Source organism: Populus nigra, chromosome 5 (assembly GCF_951802175.1).
Source record: "Populus nigra chromosome 5, ddPopNigr1.1, whole genome shotgun sequence".
In the NCBI taxonomy this organism is placed as follows: Eukaryota; Viridiplantae; Streptophyta; class Magnoliopsida; order Malpighiales; family Salicaceae; genus Populus; species Populus nigra.
In genome coordinates, this window is record NC_084856.1 from 773524 (window position 1) to 787551 (window position 14028).

The 14028-nt window shown below is 34.9% G+C and overlaps 1 protein-coding gene and 1 long non-coding RNA gene across 4 annotated transcripts; both read left to right on the top strand.

The window, feature by feature from the left end:
• The first annotated feature begins 1222 nt into the window (after positions 1-1222).
• Positions 1223-5281, top strand: LOC133693859 (uncharacterized). Of its 3 annotated transcripts, XR_009842188.1 has the most exons (3): positions 1223-1562; positions 4192-4480; positions 4665-5281. It is a non-coding gene; the product is annotated as an uncharacterized LOC133693859 (long non-coding RNA). The 3 variants fall into 3 exon arrangements; XR_009842189.1 differs by lacking the exon at positions 4665-5281 and having other exon boundaries at positions 4178-4649; XR_009842187.1 differs by lacking the exon at positions 4665-5281 and having other exon boundaries at positions 4192-4649.
• Positions 5282-6184: 903 nt separating this feature from the next.
• LOC133693858 (L-ascorbate oxidase homolog) lies at positions 6185-11510 on the top strand. Its single transcript, XM_062115202.1, has 8 exons — positions 6185-6509; positions 6604-6713; positions 7817-8087; positions 9460-9562; positions 9678-10026; positions 10252-10617; positions 10752-10830; positions 10950-11510. The coding sequence occupies exons 1-8, from the start codon at positions 6354-6356 to the stop codon at positions 11160-11162; spliced, it is 1647 nt and encodes a 548-aa protein (XP_061971186.1). The 5' UTR covers positions 6185-6353; the 3' UTR covers positions 11163-11510.
• Positions 11511-14028: the final 2518 nt, after the last annotated feature.

The following is a 14028-nucleotide window of genomic DNA, read 5'->3' on the forward strand; positions in this document are numbered from 1 at the left end:
TTAAGAATTACTTTATAAGCGTAGGTTTTCTGACGGGTTAGACTTCATTATTTATCTTCTTATACATTATTATAAATGGTTGATATCAATTTAAGATACTAAAACATACAATATTTAGGTTAAATAGTTTCATTTGATGAGAAAAGTTTATATCAAGTGTTTTTCTATCTTTAAAATTTGTGAAAAACCATGTATAAGTTTAAGTTAATTTTTGAATTTGAATTGATTTTGGTTTTTAAAATAGTTTTTTAAGGCTATAAATAAATTTATCATTATTCATATGTTGTTTTACAGGTGTTTTAAGTGAAAAACATAAAGAAAAATAGTTTTATAAATAAAAACAATTAACATCTCGATTTTTCAGCCGCCACAATTCTTGAAATCTGAGCAAATAAGACAATATGTTGTTTGTCTCAATAAGAAATACGTTGTTTGATTTAAAAAAAAAACAAATTAGGACAAACCTCCCCAATTGAAAACAAAAAAAAATGAATATGCCTAATAGGCTAGCCTGACTTGTTAGGTCCATCAATGTTTGATTTTTGTTTTTTTTTTAAAAAAATTTAAATTAATATTTTTTTTTGTTTATTTTTTTAAAATTTATATTTAAATTAGCACCCATTCCCTTATTTGTTTTGTATGAAAAGTCTATTTTAGATGATGATTAATTTTTTTTAGTATGCATTTATATCTGAAACTGTTTTCTAATTCATCTATATATATATATATATATATATATATATATATATATATATATATATATATATTATCTTTTATATGAATGAATTTTATTTTTAAAAATGAAAAAATATATATTTTTAGATAATATTTATAATATGTGCAGTCTTGTATGATGTTTTTTTCTCATTTTATTTTATTCGATCAATTTATTTATATTTATATTTTTATTATTGTTTGTTTAAATAAAAAAAAATTATTTTAATAAATAAATTTAGTAAACATAACCGGATGAATGTTTTGTTTTTTAATATTAAATATTTTGATCTACATCTAGTTTTTAATTTTTGAAGTTTTATTTTTAAATATTGTTAATAATTATTTATTTATTTATTCACATATATAGTTTTTGATTTATTTAATTATATATATCTATAAAATTTTTAATTTAAATTTATATTTTTTTAAGTATAAAAATACATTTAAAAAACTTTCATATATAATGTTTTTATAAAAATTAAAGATATTTATCTCGCAGCGAAAGACAAGCAAGATAACCAAGTGAATAGTATGTCTACTGAAACCAAGGACCACCTTTTCTCTCGATGAAGAATCAAGATTCATTGAATTCGTAGGTAGTGACTGGTCCCTGTCATTCCCTTGTATTTATAGAAAACATGTTGCACTCGTCTCTATTATTTTCAATTTCTTGTTCTGAAATTAAACACAACTTCTGAGTAGACTAGTCTCCGAAAGAAGAGCACCAAAATATAAACGATCGCATGAAGAATATAAAGCGCAGCCTGCTTCACGGTGCCTCTCTTGATTGCATTGGTCTCTTTGCTTTTCGCCTTCGCCTTCTCTTTGGCGATGATGAATGAGAGGTAATTTGTGGTCGATTTTGCCCGTGGGCTACTCTATTCTGACTATTTTAGGGTTCACTAATTTGATATTGAATGAATTATTGTAATAGAACCTAAGTGTTCAATCTTTAGTGAATTTCTCTTTGATAATTCGTGGTTTAGGGCTTTAGGTTTCTCTATTCTTGGTGGGCGAGGATTAAGTGCATGGTTGTAATTAAGGTTGAATTATTTTTTTAAAATTTGATTTTTTTATTTTAAATTATATTTTTTAAAATATTTGAAAAACCTCTATCGCCTCATTCACATTCCCAAGTACCTACGAACTCCCAAACACCTACTAAATATTTTGGCTATATGACTTCTGTTCGTGATTACTTGTTTTGTTAGATTTTTTTTTTTGATTTGAGATACCATTAATTCTTCAAAAAGCTTGGTGCATTTTGTGCAAATAACTAGTTACGGTGAGAGTCATTAATCATAGAAGGAAATGACTGGTGGTTGTTGGAGTACAGCCTTTTTGACCAGTGAAGCTTGGGATTCCAATGTGCTGCATTGGTTTTTAAACTTGGTTTTGTGAATTCACGGAACAGCTTTTGAGTTGTTTAGATATTGGGTTTGAGGTCTTGCCGACTTATAGCCTTTTTGACTGGTGAAGCTTGGGATTCCAATGTGCTGCATTGGTTTTTAAACCTGGTTTTGTGAATTTACAGAACAGCTTTTGAGTTGTTTAGATATTGGGTTTTAGGTCTTGCTGACTTGAGTTGTTAGCATTGCGATTTATTCTATGAAGTCGAGAAGGTGCCATTTTGTGTTGTTTAATGAAGCCTGTAGGATAGTAGCATATGCCTCACTGTTTTGTTGTCAGTGTAAATGATTTTCAGATTACTAGGATTTTGTTTTGAGGAAAATGCAAGTGGGGATACAATTGGTGGGCTTGGCTTCAAAATTGACCAGTCACAGGGTCCTATTGTATTGGTGACATCTCACTCTCAATCTTCGGGAAATTCGGTTTACCTTCTGAGGCTTTATAACATTTTCTGTGAACCTCTAGTTTATATTTTGCTGCTTATGTTTGTCAAACAATTGAGAATCTGCTAACTGTGGAAGAGGTTTCTTGCGAGCATTTAGTTGAATAGAAGTTTTCCCATTAATTAGTATGCATTTCTGTGATCTTTATTAATATTTTGCTGCTCATGTTGTTTAAACAATCAAGAGTTTGCTATTTATGTTGCTGCCACTAAGTTGAATTGCAAACTGATGTACACATATACTGTGCTGCAACTTGTAAAATGATCATTCGCTGTATTAAAATTTTGTAGGAGAGAGTTTTACCGTGTTAGGTAACCAAAATTTTCACACTATATCTTAGGTAAAGCATTCAAATGAGGAGGAAATGGTAAGAAAGAGTTTGCTAACTGGAATGGAATATGAGCAGTTTTACACATTCTAATGGATAGAGCAGTTTGACAACAGTTCATTTAATTGAAGGTCAAGTCTACCCAGTGGAGCATATTTAAAATCCATCATTCTCATATTGGTTATCTGTTATGATAAATTTCTGAAAATTTCTTGGCTTAGTGTTTTGATTATTGGCACAGCTTTGAATTGTTTTTTTCCGAGTTTCTGTGGGAACGAGAGAGGTGATCATCTTTTGCGCAGACATTGGTGATGATGCAACAGAGCGATTGGTCATGATCGTCACTTTCACTTTCTTGTCTTTTATGGTTTCTGTATAAAATGCCCTCTAATTCTGGTTGATGATCTACCAACCATATGAGTTATTTAATATTAGCCAAACAAACCCATCATTGATTTAGGAACCAAATTAATGGTGAGATAGTGTTTGCAATGAGGGCATGTGCCACAAAGATGCAATTATCCCTTTATAGGCAGATAGCGCATTGTTTGGTACTGCTAGCCTTGCTCACTTTTTTTTATGATTGTGCCTGACCAACGCATTTATTGAGATCTCACTTGTTAAAAGTCTTACATTTTTCTAGCATTTACTATCTATATGTTAATTTGTAATTATTGTACAGCTAGCCTCAAATACTGAAATCAAATCTGTTATTAGCTGAAATCTCTAACCAACTGCCTAGAGCCTAGAAAAACTTTCCAAGTAAAGATTAGCAAGCACCCGGGCAGTGGGCAAGCTAGTCGTGTCGCTTAGGGTTAAAACTTAAAAGATAACGATAAGGTTTCACCTTGAAAAAGAGGGGGTTGATATGTCGGGTCCATTTAATCATAACCGAAAGAGTGAAGCCAATGGTTGTTGAGGGCACCAGTAGATAACCTTGCTTCGTCTCAAATCTTGCTTTGATAAAGATGCAGTGTCGTGATTACACACACACACACACACACACTCGAAAGTCATTGAGAGAGTCAATGTAGAAAGATTCAATTCCTCAGTAGATAACCTTGCTTCGTCTCAAATCTTGCTTTGATAAAGATGCAGTGTCGTGATTACATACACACACACACTCGAAAGTCATTGAGAGAGTCAATGTAGAAAGATTCAATTCCTCTATCGTGAAAACTTAGAGAACGTTGTAGAATTCTTATCACAAAGGCAGTTTGTGTAAAGATGTTATTTGGCTCTCAATTGTGAAATTTGCCATCACATAATCACATTTTAGATTTGATCCCGCAGGCTTTCATGAAAGGGATTTGCATGCTTGTAGCTGCAAATATCACGCCTGGGATAGGGGGAAGATCCCAAGGTCAGTGACGTTTACAGGTTTGTAAATACACTTCTGTTTATAGATTCGGGGCCGGAGTTTATCACGCTCTTGTTTTAGGAAAGCTAACAGACGCGGCAATTCTAGGACCCATCTTCTAGCTGGAAAGAGTGGAAAAAGGGGGCCTGATCTAATAAGACAAACACAGTGTTTGATTGGATTGTTTGACTAGATTACAAATATGTCACAAAATTCAGCAGGGTAACCTTCTGGACCTCCTCCATGCATGTGCTTCATCTCATCTTATATAACTATTTGTCAGAAGTCACGGCCATTCTTGCATATTTTTATTACACTCAATGTCTGAAAATGACGCTGTTTATCTTTTAATACTGTAATTAAATCCAGGTTGCATTCTCATTGCTTTTTATTTTTGTTGCCAAAGAACCCAGGCATGTAGGTCCACGCACCTGATTTGTCGGTAATCATACTAGTTAATTACCACTGACTACATTACAGAAGATCATGGGCCAATCTGGATGGCTGTAAATACTTTTTGTGAGAGGGGTCAACTCTCAAAATGCCTGAAGCTAATCGGTACAGCAAATGTGGTTCATATTCTATCCCAGACGGGCACTATGCACAAAAAGTACCCTTCACTGTGTCACGAGAGGCATTTGCACCCCGGTACAAACTACCTAATTTATTCCTTCTTCGCTGCTGCTTATCATCTGCTACAAAAAGTACCATTCCCTGTGTCACGGGAGGCATTTTCACCCCAGTACAAACAACCTAATTTATGCTTCCCTGCTTGTCATCTGTTTTATAACCAGTACCAATATTTCTTAAATACAAAGGTGCCTGAGCCATTACCGCCAATTTAATTTGTTGGACTGGTGTAGTGTTGACGAACCAGACTAGCTCGTGGCGTTCAAAAATCCGTCTAAGGCACCATAAATACAACGCAACAAGCACGACGTGTTCGATCGAAGGATGGATGCCAAGTGGAAACACAAGCATTGTTTTGAAACTCGATTTATTATGGAGTTATGTCTTGAATTATTGAAAGAGTTAATCTAATTAATTTAAAGTTTTTATTTTTAAAAAAAATCAGAATGATGAAGCCTTAGTAAAAAAAAATAAAAAAAAATTATTTAGTTAATAATTAAGTTTTTACCGAGTTGATAAAGTTGAATAATTTTAGTTTTAAATAGGTTAGAATTGATTATTTTTTTAAAAAAATAATTTTTTTTCGATCTAAAGTGCTTATGTTTATGTTTATGTTTAAGTGAGTAAATGGAGTGAGTAAATGAAAGGGTCTTTTCTTGTTTTTTTTTTTTTAAGTTTAACGTGGGTGTCCAGGCCAGCTTGCGTGTATCTCGACTAATCCCACGGGTCCTGAAGTTAACGACCATATAAGCTTCCAGTGGTTATCATATAAGTAATCACAGGGTTCGAACCTGAGACCACAGAGAAAATAAACTTTTTAATCCTAAACTCTTACCACTAGACCACCATCTATATAGTTTTAGTTTTTAGTTTTTAGTTTTACTAGTCAAGGCATTCTCAAGGCGCAAATCCATACAAAACCGTCCATTTACATCCATTTTCATTTGTTCAAGAGTCTTTTTCTCAAATTTCAAGGTGGAGAAGCAAAATCCATTCATGACCGGAGCCAAAATGCCAAAGCTCGAGGATGTAACAAGACTAAAGAGGGCCCTAAGAGTGAAACCCCACACATGAAACCCACCACCACCACCGCAGCACCACCCTCCAAAACCCATGCGGGAGACAAACCACATTCACAAACACTGTTCCTTCAAATACTATTAGCATATGTTAATAAGCTGACCCCATCACCGACACTGACTATCTTTTTCTTTTTTAACAAATTGCGTCCCGCCCTCTTATTTTATTGCTTTTCTTGACTGTACATGCCACACCACATGCTCTGTACCGCACTTAAATATCGCGCCATACCTCATCATTTAGAGCCTCCTTCCAAGAAACTAACCCCCCTTACTCCTCTTTTAAAGTCCCACTCTCTTCATCACCCTCCTTTCTATACGCAGCAGCACTACTAAAACAAGAGGCAAACCAAAGAGTCTTAATAACTTTGTCATTTGGCACCAAAATGCCGCTCAACTTAGCGTGCAAACCTGCAGTACTCTGCACGTTTTTGTGTCTCACAGTGTCTATTTTTTCAGTTGTGAAAGCTGAAGATCCTTACAGGTTCTTTGACTGGAATGTTACTTATGGTTTCATCTACCCTCTTGGTGTTCGTCAACAGGTTTGTCCAATTCTCATTGATTTTACTGCCCTTTCTTTTGATCTCTACCATTGAAGTTTTAGCTGATGCTGATTTGGTTCTTTATTGTTAAAAGGGTATTCTTATCAATGGACAATTCCCAGGCCCTGATATTCACTCTGTTACCAATGACAACCTCATTATCAATGTCTATAACAGCTTAGACGAGCCTTTCCTCCTCTCCTGGTAAGATCTCTCGTGAACTTTCCCTTTCCGGAAAGAATATTTGCACTTATTTTTGGCTCCCTGCTTTGAAAAAACAAATCTACCCTAATCCTTCCCTCGTTTTTCACAATTTTATACATGGCCACGTCTGTAATCCCAGGACCGACCCCATTATCAATCTCTTAAATATTCATTTAACTAAGAGAAGACCGTCGGCTTTCACATTGCCATTTCGCTGTTTTCTGTACATCCTTTTGGTCTCGTGTGAATGCTGATGAAAGCATCTGTTATATAGTGGCGGTGGCGTTTAAATCTTTTTATGGATTAAATTGATGGAACTTTCTGCGCTATTAGCGCTGTAATTTGTGCCAAAAGTAATCATAATCTAAGTTTGAAACCATAATGCTAAACTCTCTCCATTAGTAAAAGATCCAAAAATTGTTTATTGTTATCACATGTATGTCATTATCAGAGAATTAAGGCTGTGCGATTACCAATAGCCACTGTATCTATTTGTTAACCTACCAGATTTGATCACTATCTGCGTGGTCAATTTTAGTTAGCTGTTATCCACTAGGGAAGTTAGAGGATTGAATAGAGTCCACTGAGTGTGCCATGTGGACCTTTGCCATTGCAAAAACAATTGCGGTGGATTAAATGGTATTCATCTAAAATAATATTATTTTAAGATTTTTTAAAATAATATTATTTTGAATTTATAAAACTTTAAACAGGATCATTAGCTACTTGCGACCAAGGCAAGTATATAATTTGAAACCTCATCTAGGACAAGTAATAAGTCAGCGAGTCAGTAGATTAACCTTCCGGTAATCCTTGGCATTTCTAAGATGTACTATATTCATTTCCTAGAATCAATGCTGGTGGGTTTGGAATTTGATCAACTTATTAATTATATTTTAGACATTTTAGAGAACCGGCACATATTGCGTTACAGCGCCTGCTTCATAATGTAGACAGCCAACACATTTATCAGCATGCACCGAGAAATGCATGTGCTCAATCATGTAATGGTGGGCTCATTTATGGACTAGACATTTATTCGAATCATATCTTTTGTAATGGTAAATTTACTTGATGTATTTGTTTTGTGTCTGTAAAAACAGGAATGGAATTCAACAGAGGAGAAATTCATACGAGGATGGTGTTTTTGGAACTACATGCCCAATTCCTCCAGGAAAGAACTTTACATACATCCTCCAAGTCAAGGATCAAATAGGAAGTTTCTACTACTTCCCATCCCTTGGATTCCACAAGGCTGCCGGTGGATTTGGAGGAATTAGAATCCTTAGTCGACCACGAATTCCTGTGCCTTTCGATGATCCTGCCGGCGATTACACCATTCTTATTGGAGATTGGTACATGTCCAATCACACGGTAAACATTAACCCCAACAATCTGTTAATCTTGTTTTAATGATGTTCATTTTACAAATAATTTTTCGCATAAATCCCATGTTGAGATCTTTGAAGGAGGGTTTCAGAAAAATTAATATCAATATTGTCATTAGCTTTCTTAAAATTGGGAGAGGGTAGAGGTTTTTGGAAGTTTGTTCATCAGTTGGCTTTGAGTTTGTGTCGGCAACGGTAGGGGGCATGCTTATGCCATATTCCATATTTGTCATGTTACCTGTTGTCTTTAGACAGCCTGCCCTGGACCTTTATTCTTAGCAGAAATTATCAAAAAAGTGCAAGGTTCAGGAACACGTTTGCTATCTGTCAAAAAAAGAAAAAGAAAAGTAAAGAACACGTTTGCTTGATGAGAGCCACTAGAGCTGGAGATCATACCACAGTTATAGATAGTACCCGATCCGGAAATCAACCCGGTTAAGATCCTGGATCGAGTGAGTTAATTTATATAAGCTAAAGTTAAAAAAAAAACACATCAATTCAACTCATTTTTTTTATTAATTTTTTTTTTTCTAGATTCAGGTTAGGTTTTAAGTCAACTATCATACTAGACTTAGATATTTTATCGTACTGGGCTTAGATATTATAAATAGGGATTAGATATTTAGGAAGTGTTTGTTTTTATATTATAATATATTTTTAAAATATATCAAATTTATTTTTTAAAGATATTTTTAAAATATTTTTAATGTATTAATATTAAAAATATAAAAATATATTATTTTTTATATATTTTTAATTAAAAAAATATTTTCAAAAAATATTCTAGACAGAGCACAATACACGAACTTAGATTCATTGCTTCATTGTGAGGATGCCTGCTGAGAACAGTGTTACTTTTGTCACAAATTTCTTCAGCTGGGCCTAATCTGTGCGTGTTGTCTCAGCAAACCGTACATGCTCAATATGTGAATCCCAGCTGTCTATCTAGTTACTTTTCTAGAAAGTCCTACGAGACACGGGCCATGAGTTTTGTCTAGTCATGCATGTGGCTCCACATTAGTTGCTTCTAACATGGGCTGGCACATGCTTGTTGGAAATCCAGAAAACTCATTAAATTTCATGGTTTGAAATTCTAGTTATAAGATCCGGTAAAAGGTCAAGTAGCTCGAGTCATGTTAATGAAAAAACTTGAATTTTTTAATCAAAATAAAACAGTTTTATTTTGATTTTTTGTTTTAAAAGCTAAAATAATATCATTTTAAATGTTTATTTTTTTTAAAAAAATCCAGTTAACTGGATCCTATCCGATCTATAACTAAAGTCTTTTTTTTTTCACCTCTTGAATGATAAATATGCTGTATTAGAGTAATAACGGGTGTCCATTTGTGTGTGTATAGAAATTGAAGGCTATATTGGACAGTGGCAGGAAGCTCCCATTCCCTAATGGAATCCTCATCAATGGTCGTGGACGCAATGGCTATTCACTCACTGTTGAACAAGGTAGCCCATTGGATTTGCCAATCTCCTGCAGCCAAAATTTATAGCATACACAAAAATCAAAGGCAGTAATATATTTACCAATCATGCATGACACATTCTTGACTATCTGTTACAGGAAAAACTTACAGGTTGAGAATATCAAATGTTGGGTTGCAAAATACCCTCAACTTCAGGATTCAAAACCACAAGATGAAGTTGGTAGAGGTGGAGGGAACACACACTCTCCAAACTACCTACTCCTCTCTCGATGTTCATGTTGGCCAGTCTTATTCTGTTCTATTTACAGCTGACCAACCTGGCCAAGACTATTATATTGTGGTTACCTCTCGGTTCACTGCTCCAGTCGTCCTCAACACCACTGGTATTCTACACTATAGCAACTCTGCTGGCCCAGTCTCTGGTCCGTTCCCCGGTGGACCAACCACACAAATTGACTGGTCACTCAACCAGGCTCGCTCTATCAGGTATATTCTAATCCCTTCCAACTAGCAACATGCTCTTTGAGCCAAGTTTAAGGCATTTGGGTCCATAGCTAAAAATTTTAGTTCTTGCTGCATTATTCCCTTGGCTGGACAACAATAGGCAATGCTGTCCCTCTAAGGATGCATGAATGTATGGCACAAAGTCACATTGGTAATTTGGTATGTTTTTGCTGTCTACATCACTCTGATTACACGTGCTCATTTCAGGACTAATCTCACTGCAAGTGGACCAAGGCCAAATCCACAAGGTTCATACCACTATGGAATGATCAACACTACCAGAACTATCATAGTGGCAAATTCAGCTGGTCAAGTCAATGGCAAGCAGAGATATGGAGTCAATAGCGTGTCCTTTGTTGCACCAGACACTCCCATGAAGCTCGCAGACTACTTCAAAATTCAGGGAGTTTTCAAGGAGAATAGCATATCTGACAGACCTTATGGTGGAGGATTGTACCTGGACACGTCAGTTCTGACTCTTCCTTATAGAGCATTTGTGGAAATTGTATTCCAAAACAATGAGGACATTGTGCAGAGCTGGCACCTTGATGGTTACAGTTTCTTTGTTGTTGGGTAAGCACGTAGTTTACATTTATTTTCCTTTGTCTCTATATGATCATATCTTCAGGTTGTAATGATTAAAGCACGTCAGAAATTCTTGTGAGCTTGGTTTATTGAGACATTTCTTCCAAACTTTTGTGATGCAGTATGGATGGAGGACAGTGGACAACAGCTAGCAGGAATCAGTACAATCTTCGCGATGGAGTTTCTCGATGCACTATTCAGGTACGACGAGAAATCTCATTGTTTTCCTAATCAAACTGTTCTGCTTCTATAACCAGAAATATTGATATAAACAGAAAGTAAGGTTAAGGATTTGATATTTACTTGTATGATGAGTGCAGGTATATCCCAAGGCCTGGACCGCTATATATATTCCGCTCGACAACGTGGGGATGTGGAACTTGAGGACAGAATTCTGGGCACGTCAATACCTCGGTCAACAATTTTACTTGCGAGTTTATACAGATTCAACTTCACTCAGAGACGAATACCCCATTCCAAAGAATGCACTTCTTTGTGGTAGGGCAAGTGGTCGACACACAAGACCTCTGTAAGCTAGCTCTTCACTGAAGGAGCCACCAATTAAGCCGGTGAGTATGTCTAGTTTCGGAGGACGAAGAGTAGATTCTTGCATCTCATCTTCGCTGTTGAGTTGCTTTACTTAGGCTACGAGTATCAAATGAAAAGCTTGTATGGTTATAATTCCAATTGATCTCAGCTCGAGGTCGCATTCTTTTTCCCCTAATGATTGTATTCTCTTCTATATTGGTTAAGTTCTCATACATTATTTATATTTTTATATCAAGCCAGCTAATTCTCAAAGCTGGCTAGGGTAATTAGTGTGTGTTTGTATCTTGCATGGGATCAGTTTACTCTTAATACTTTATTAATCTCTTCTCTAATTCCTTTATGTTTGTGGTGAAGGGCTAGGGAGATCCCAAAAGCAGAAATCATATTTACTTTGAATTAAGGTAATTATTAAAATATTTGATAATGATTCTCATTTGACAGCATTGTAAAAGACATGTAAACCCAAATTCCTACCCTCCAAAGCAGAAATAAATCGAATATAATAAGGGTTGCAGGGAAGCGCCTTAGGCCGTCCATATTCAATGTAAGCCTTAATTAAGACCATATGTGAGAGTGTGGAACTCGTATTTTTACTTTTTACTTTTGATTTATTATTAATGTTCTATTTGACCCATTTTAGTCTTGAAAATTGTCTCCAACCCCCAAAATCGTTATATCTATATAGAGTTCATCCAAGTCTAGTCCAGGCTGAATTTTTTTGAACTAATTAGGATATCAACTAGGTAAAATTTGAATACAAAGGATTTTTTTATTCAAAACAACATTGTTTTATTAAAAATAATAATTGAAATAACATTATTTTAAAAATAACATGGCATTCTAATAATTCGAATTTTTAGTTGGATCTGATACCAGACAACTATGATTTTATCCCTTTGCGAGCTAGAATACCGTTAATGGAGCCACCATTTTATTAGGCAGGGAAGTTTCTCTAGTTTCCAAGGATATATAAAGAGAGGAGAGTTTTGCATCGCACTCTGTTTTTGGGTACTTTACTTTACTTGCAGTGTATATGATAATGTAACGTATATGATGTTTTTTAAAAATATATTTTACTTGAAAATATATTATAATATTTTTTATATTTTTAATATAAATACATTAAAATTTAAAAAAATATTAAAAAATAAATTTAATACTTTTTAAAATAAAATACACTTTTAAAAAACTTCTAAAAACAAAAGTTATCCCAATAAAAAATAAAATGAGATGGAGGAGCTTGTGCGGCTAGAACTTCATAGAACTCCGCTCGAGGTCACGTTCTTTTCTACTGATGATCTTCTATATTTGTTAAGGTTCTCATATATATATATACTAGTGTTGATACCCGCGCGATGCTGCGGGTGTCAAAATCTGTAATTTTTTTTTTCCACATGTTATATGGTAATAGATAGCATATTCACAAAGTTAGTTGCAAAAGTGAAGTTTAGATAGTTAAATTCAAGCATAACAAAAGCAGTGAGGGGTAAGTATTTTATGCTTTATACATATAGGTAGAGAATTGGACGCCAATGAGCAGCAAGCTGTATTAACAACGTAGATGATGAACATACCCATCAGGTTGTGATGTTGGAAAAGCAAGCATTGACCAACTCGACGTTAATTGGTTTTCTATGGGAAAAAAACAAATGTAAGTGTAAGTTATAAGTTTTATAAAGCAATAAATATTAAATGTTTTTAAAGATAAATTAGTAATGAGAAATGAAGATGTAATTATTGTTGAGCATGTGAGTTCATAAAAAAGGGAAGGTAATTAGAAGTAGATGCTTACTTTATCAGATGAGGAAACGGAGAGGTGCTGCTTCTTTGAAAGTTGGGGTGTAGGAGTGTCATCATCTTTGTAGAGAGGCTCCTTTGATGAGTCTGTGTTCAAGGGTTTTGGGTGGTGAAGCTGGGTGCTGAATCATATGGGAAATGTAAACAACATGAATGAAATCAATTAAGTAATAATTATCATAGTATGAATGTAGAGCAACTATGAGATAGTGTTGTCTTGGAAGTTAATATCTTGACATTAAGCAATAAGAATAAAAGTAATGATAAAGCTGAAAAAGGATTCCACGGGATGAAATTTTTATGCCAAATAAGATATTAAGAATGAAAGGGAAGACTATTTATAAAGTTGTAGATTAGGCAAGGAATAATTGCTAAAGGAATGCATATGAAGGAAATCAGATAGTGGTCTCGGCTGGTGTGTTATGTGTGCACTGGAATTATTTGTTAGGTGTGGGGAGGCAAAGCAAACCTGTCTTGTGGATTAACATCATTGAAGGTTAGTGCTCTTTTTGATTGGCGACGGCAGCTGTCATGGGACGTGTCTTTTTGCGGAGAGGTCTGCTGCTGCGAAGCTGGAGTCTGGATCTCAGATTGATCTATATTCAAGGGATCTGCAACGTTTGGTGTTGGAGGGGTGAAAGTCCTGGAACTCCCAGCAGACGTTATTGAGGCTGTTGTGTCAATATTTTTAATGGGGCTAGGTGGGTTAATAGATGCTTCAATTGATATGTCATCGAAGATGTTGCAAACATATATCTCACATCTGGCGAGAACAGATTTGTATGCTCCAAACCGAAGCTGAAATATTTTTGTCTTGTTTAATTTCTCAATCAGTTGAGGCGGAACAGTAAATGGATCAGTGAATTGTTTGTCGAACACCAAATGATGAGCTGAAGCATTGAAAAAATACTCAGCTGTCTTGCCAGAGAGAAGAAAATTCGTGACATCTTGACCATCGCTGACGATGCAATTAAGTCTGAACCTAAAAGATATGAAAAAGAGCTTCAGTTAAGAATGAAAGAAAAGCATGGGTTAATATATGTTTCAGCTAAA

What these genes read in the sequence shown, in the direction of transcription:
- LOC133693858 (XM_062115202.1), top strand. Translation starts at nt 6,354, where the DNA reads ATGCCGCTCAACTTAGCGTGCAAACCTGCAGTACTCTGCACGTTTTTG. An exon ending in TTCACTCACTGTTGAACAAG is followed by an intron (nt 9,563 to 9,677) that starts GTAGCCCATTGG and finishes TATCTGTTACAG; the next exon opens with GAAAAACTTACAGGTTGAGA. An exon ending in TACAGTTTCTTTGTTGTTGG is followed by an intron (nt 10,618 to 10,751) that starts GTAAGCACGTAG and finishes TTTGTGATGCAG; the next exon opens with TATGGATGGAGGACAGTGGA.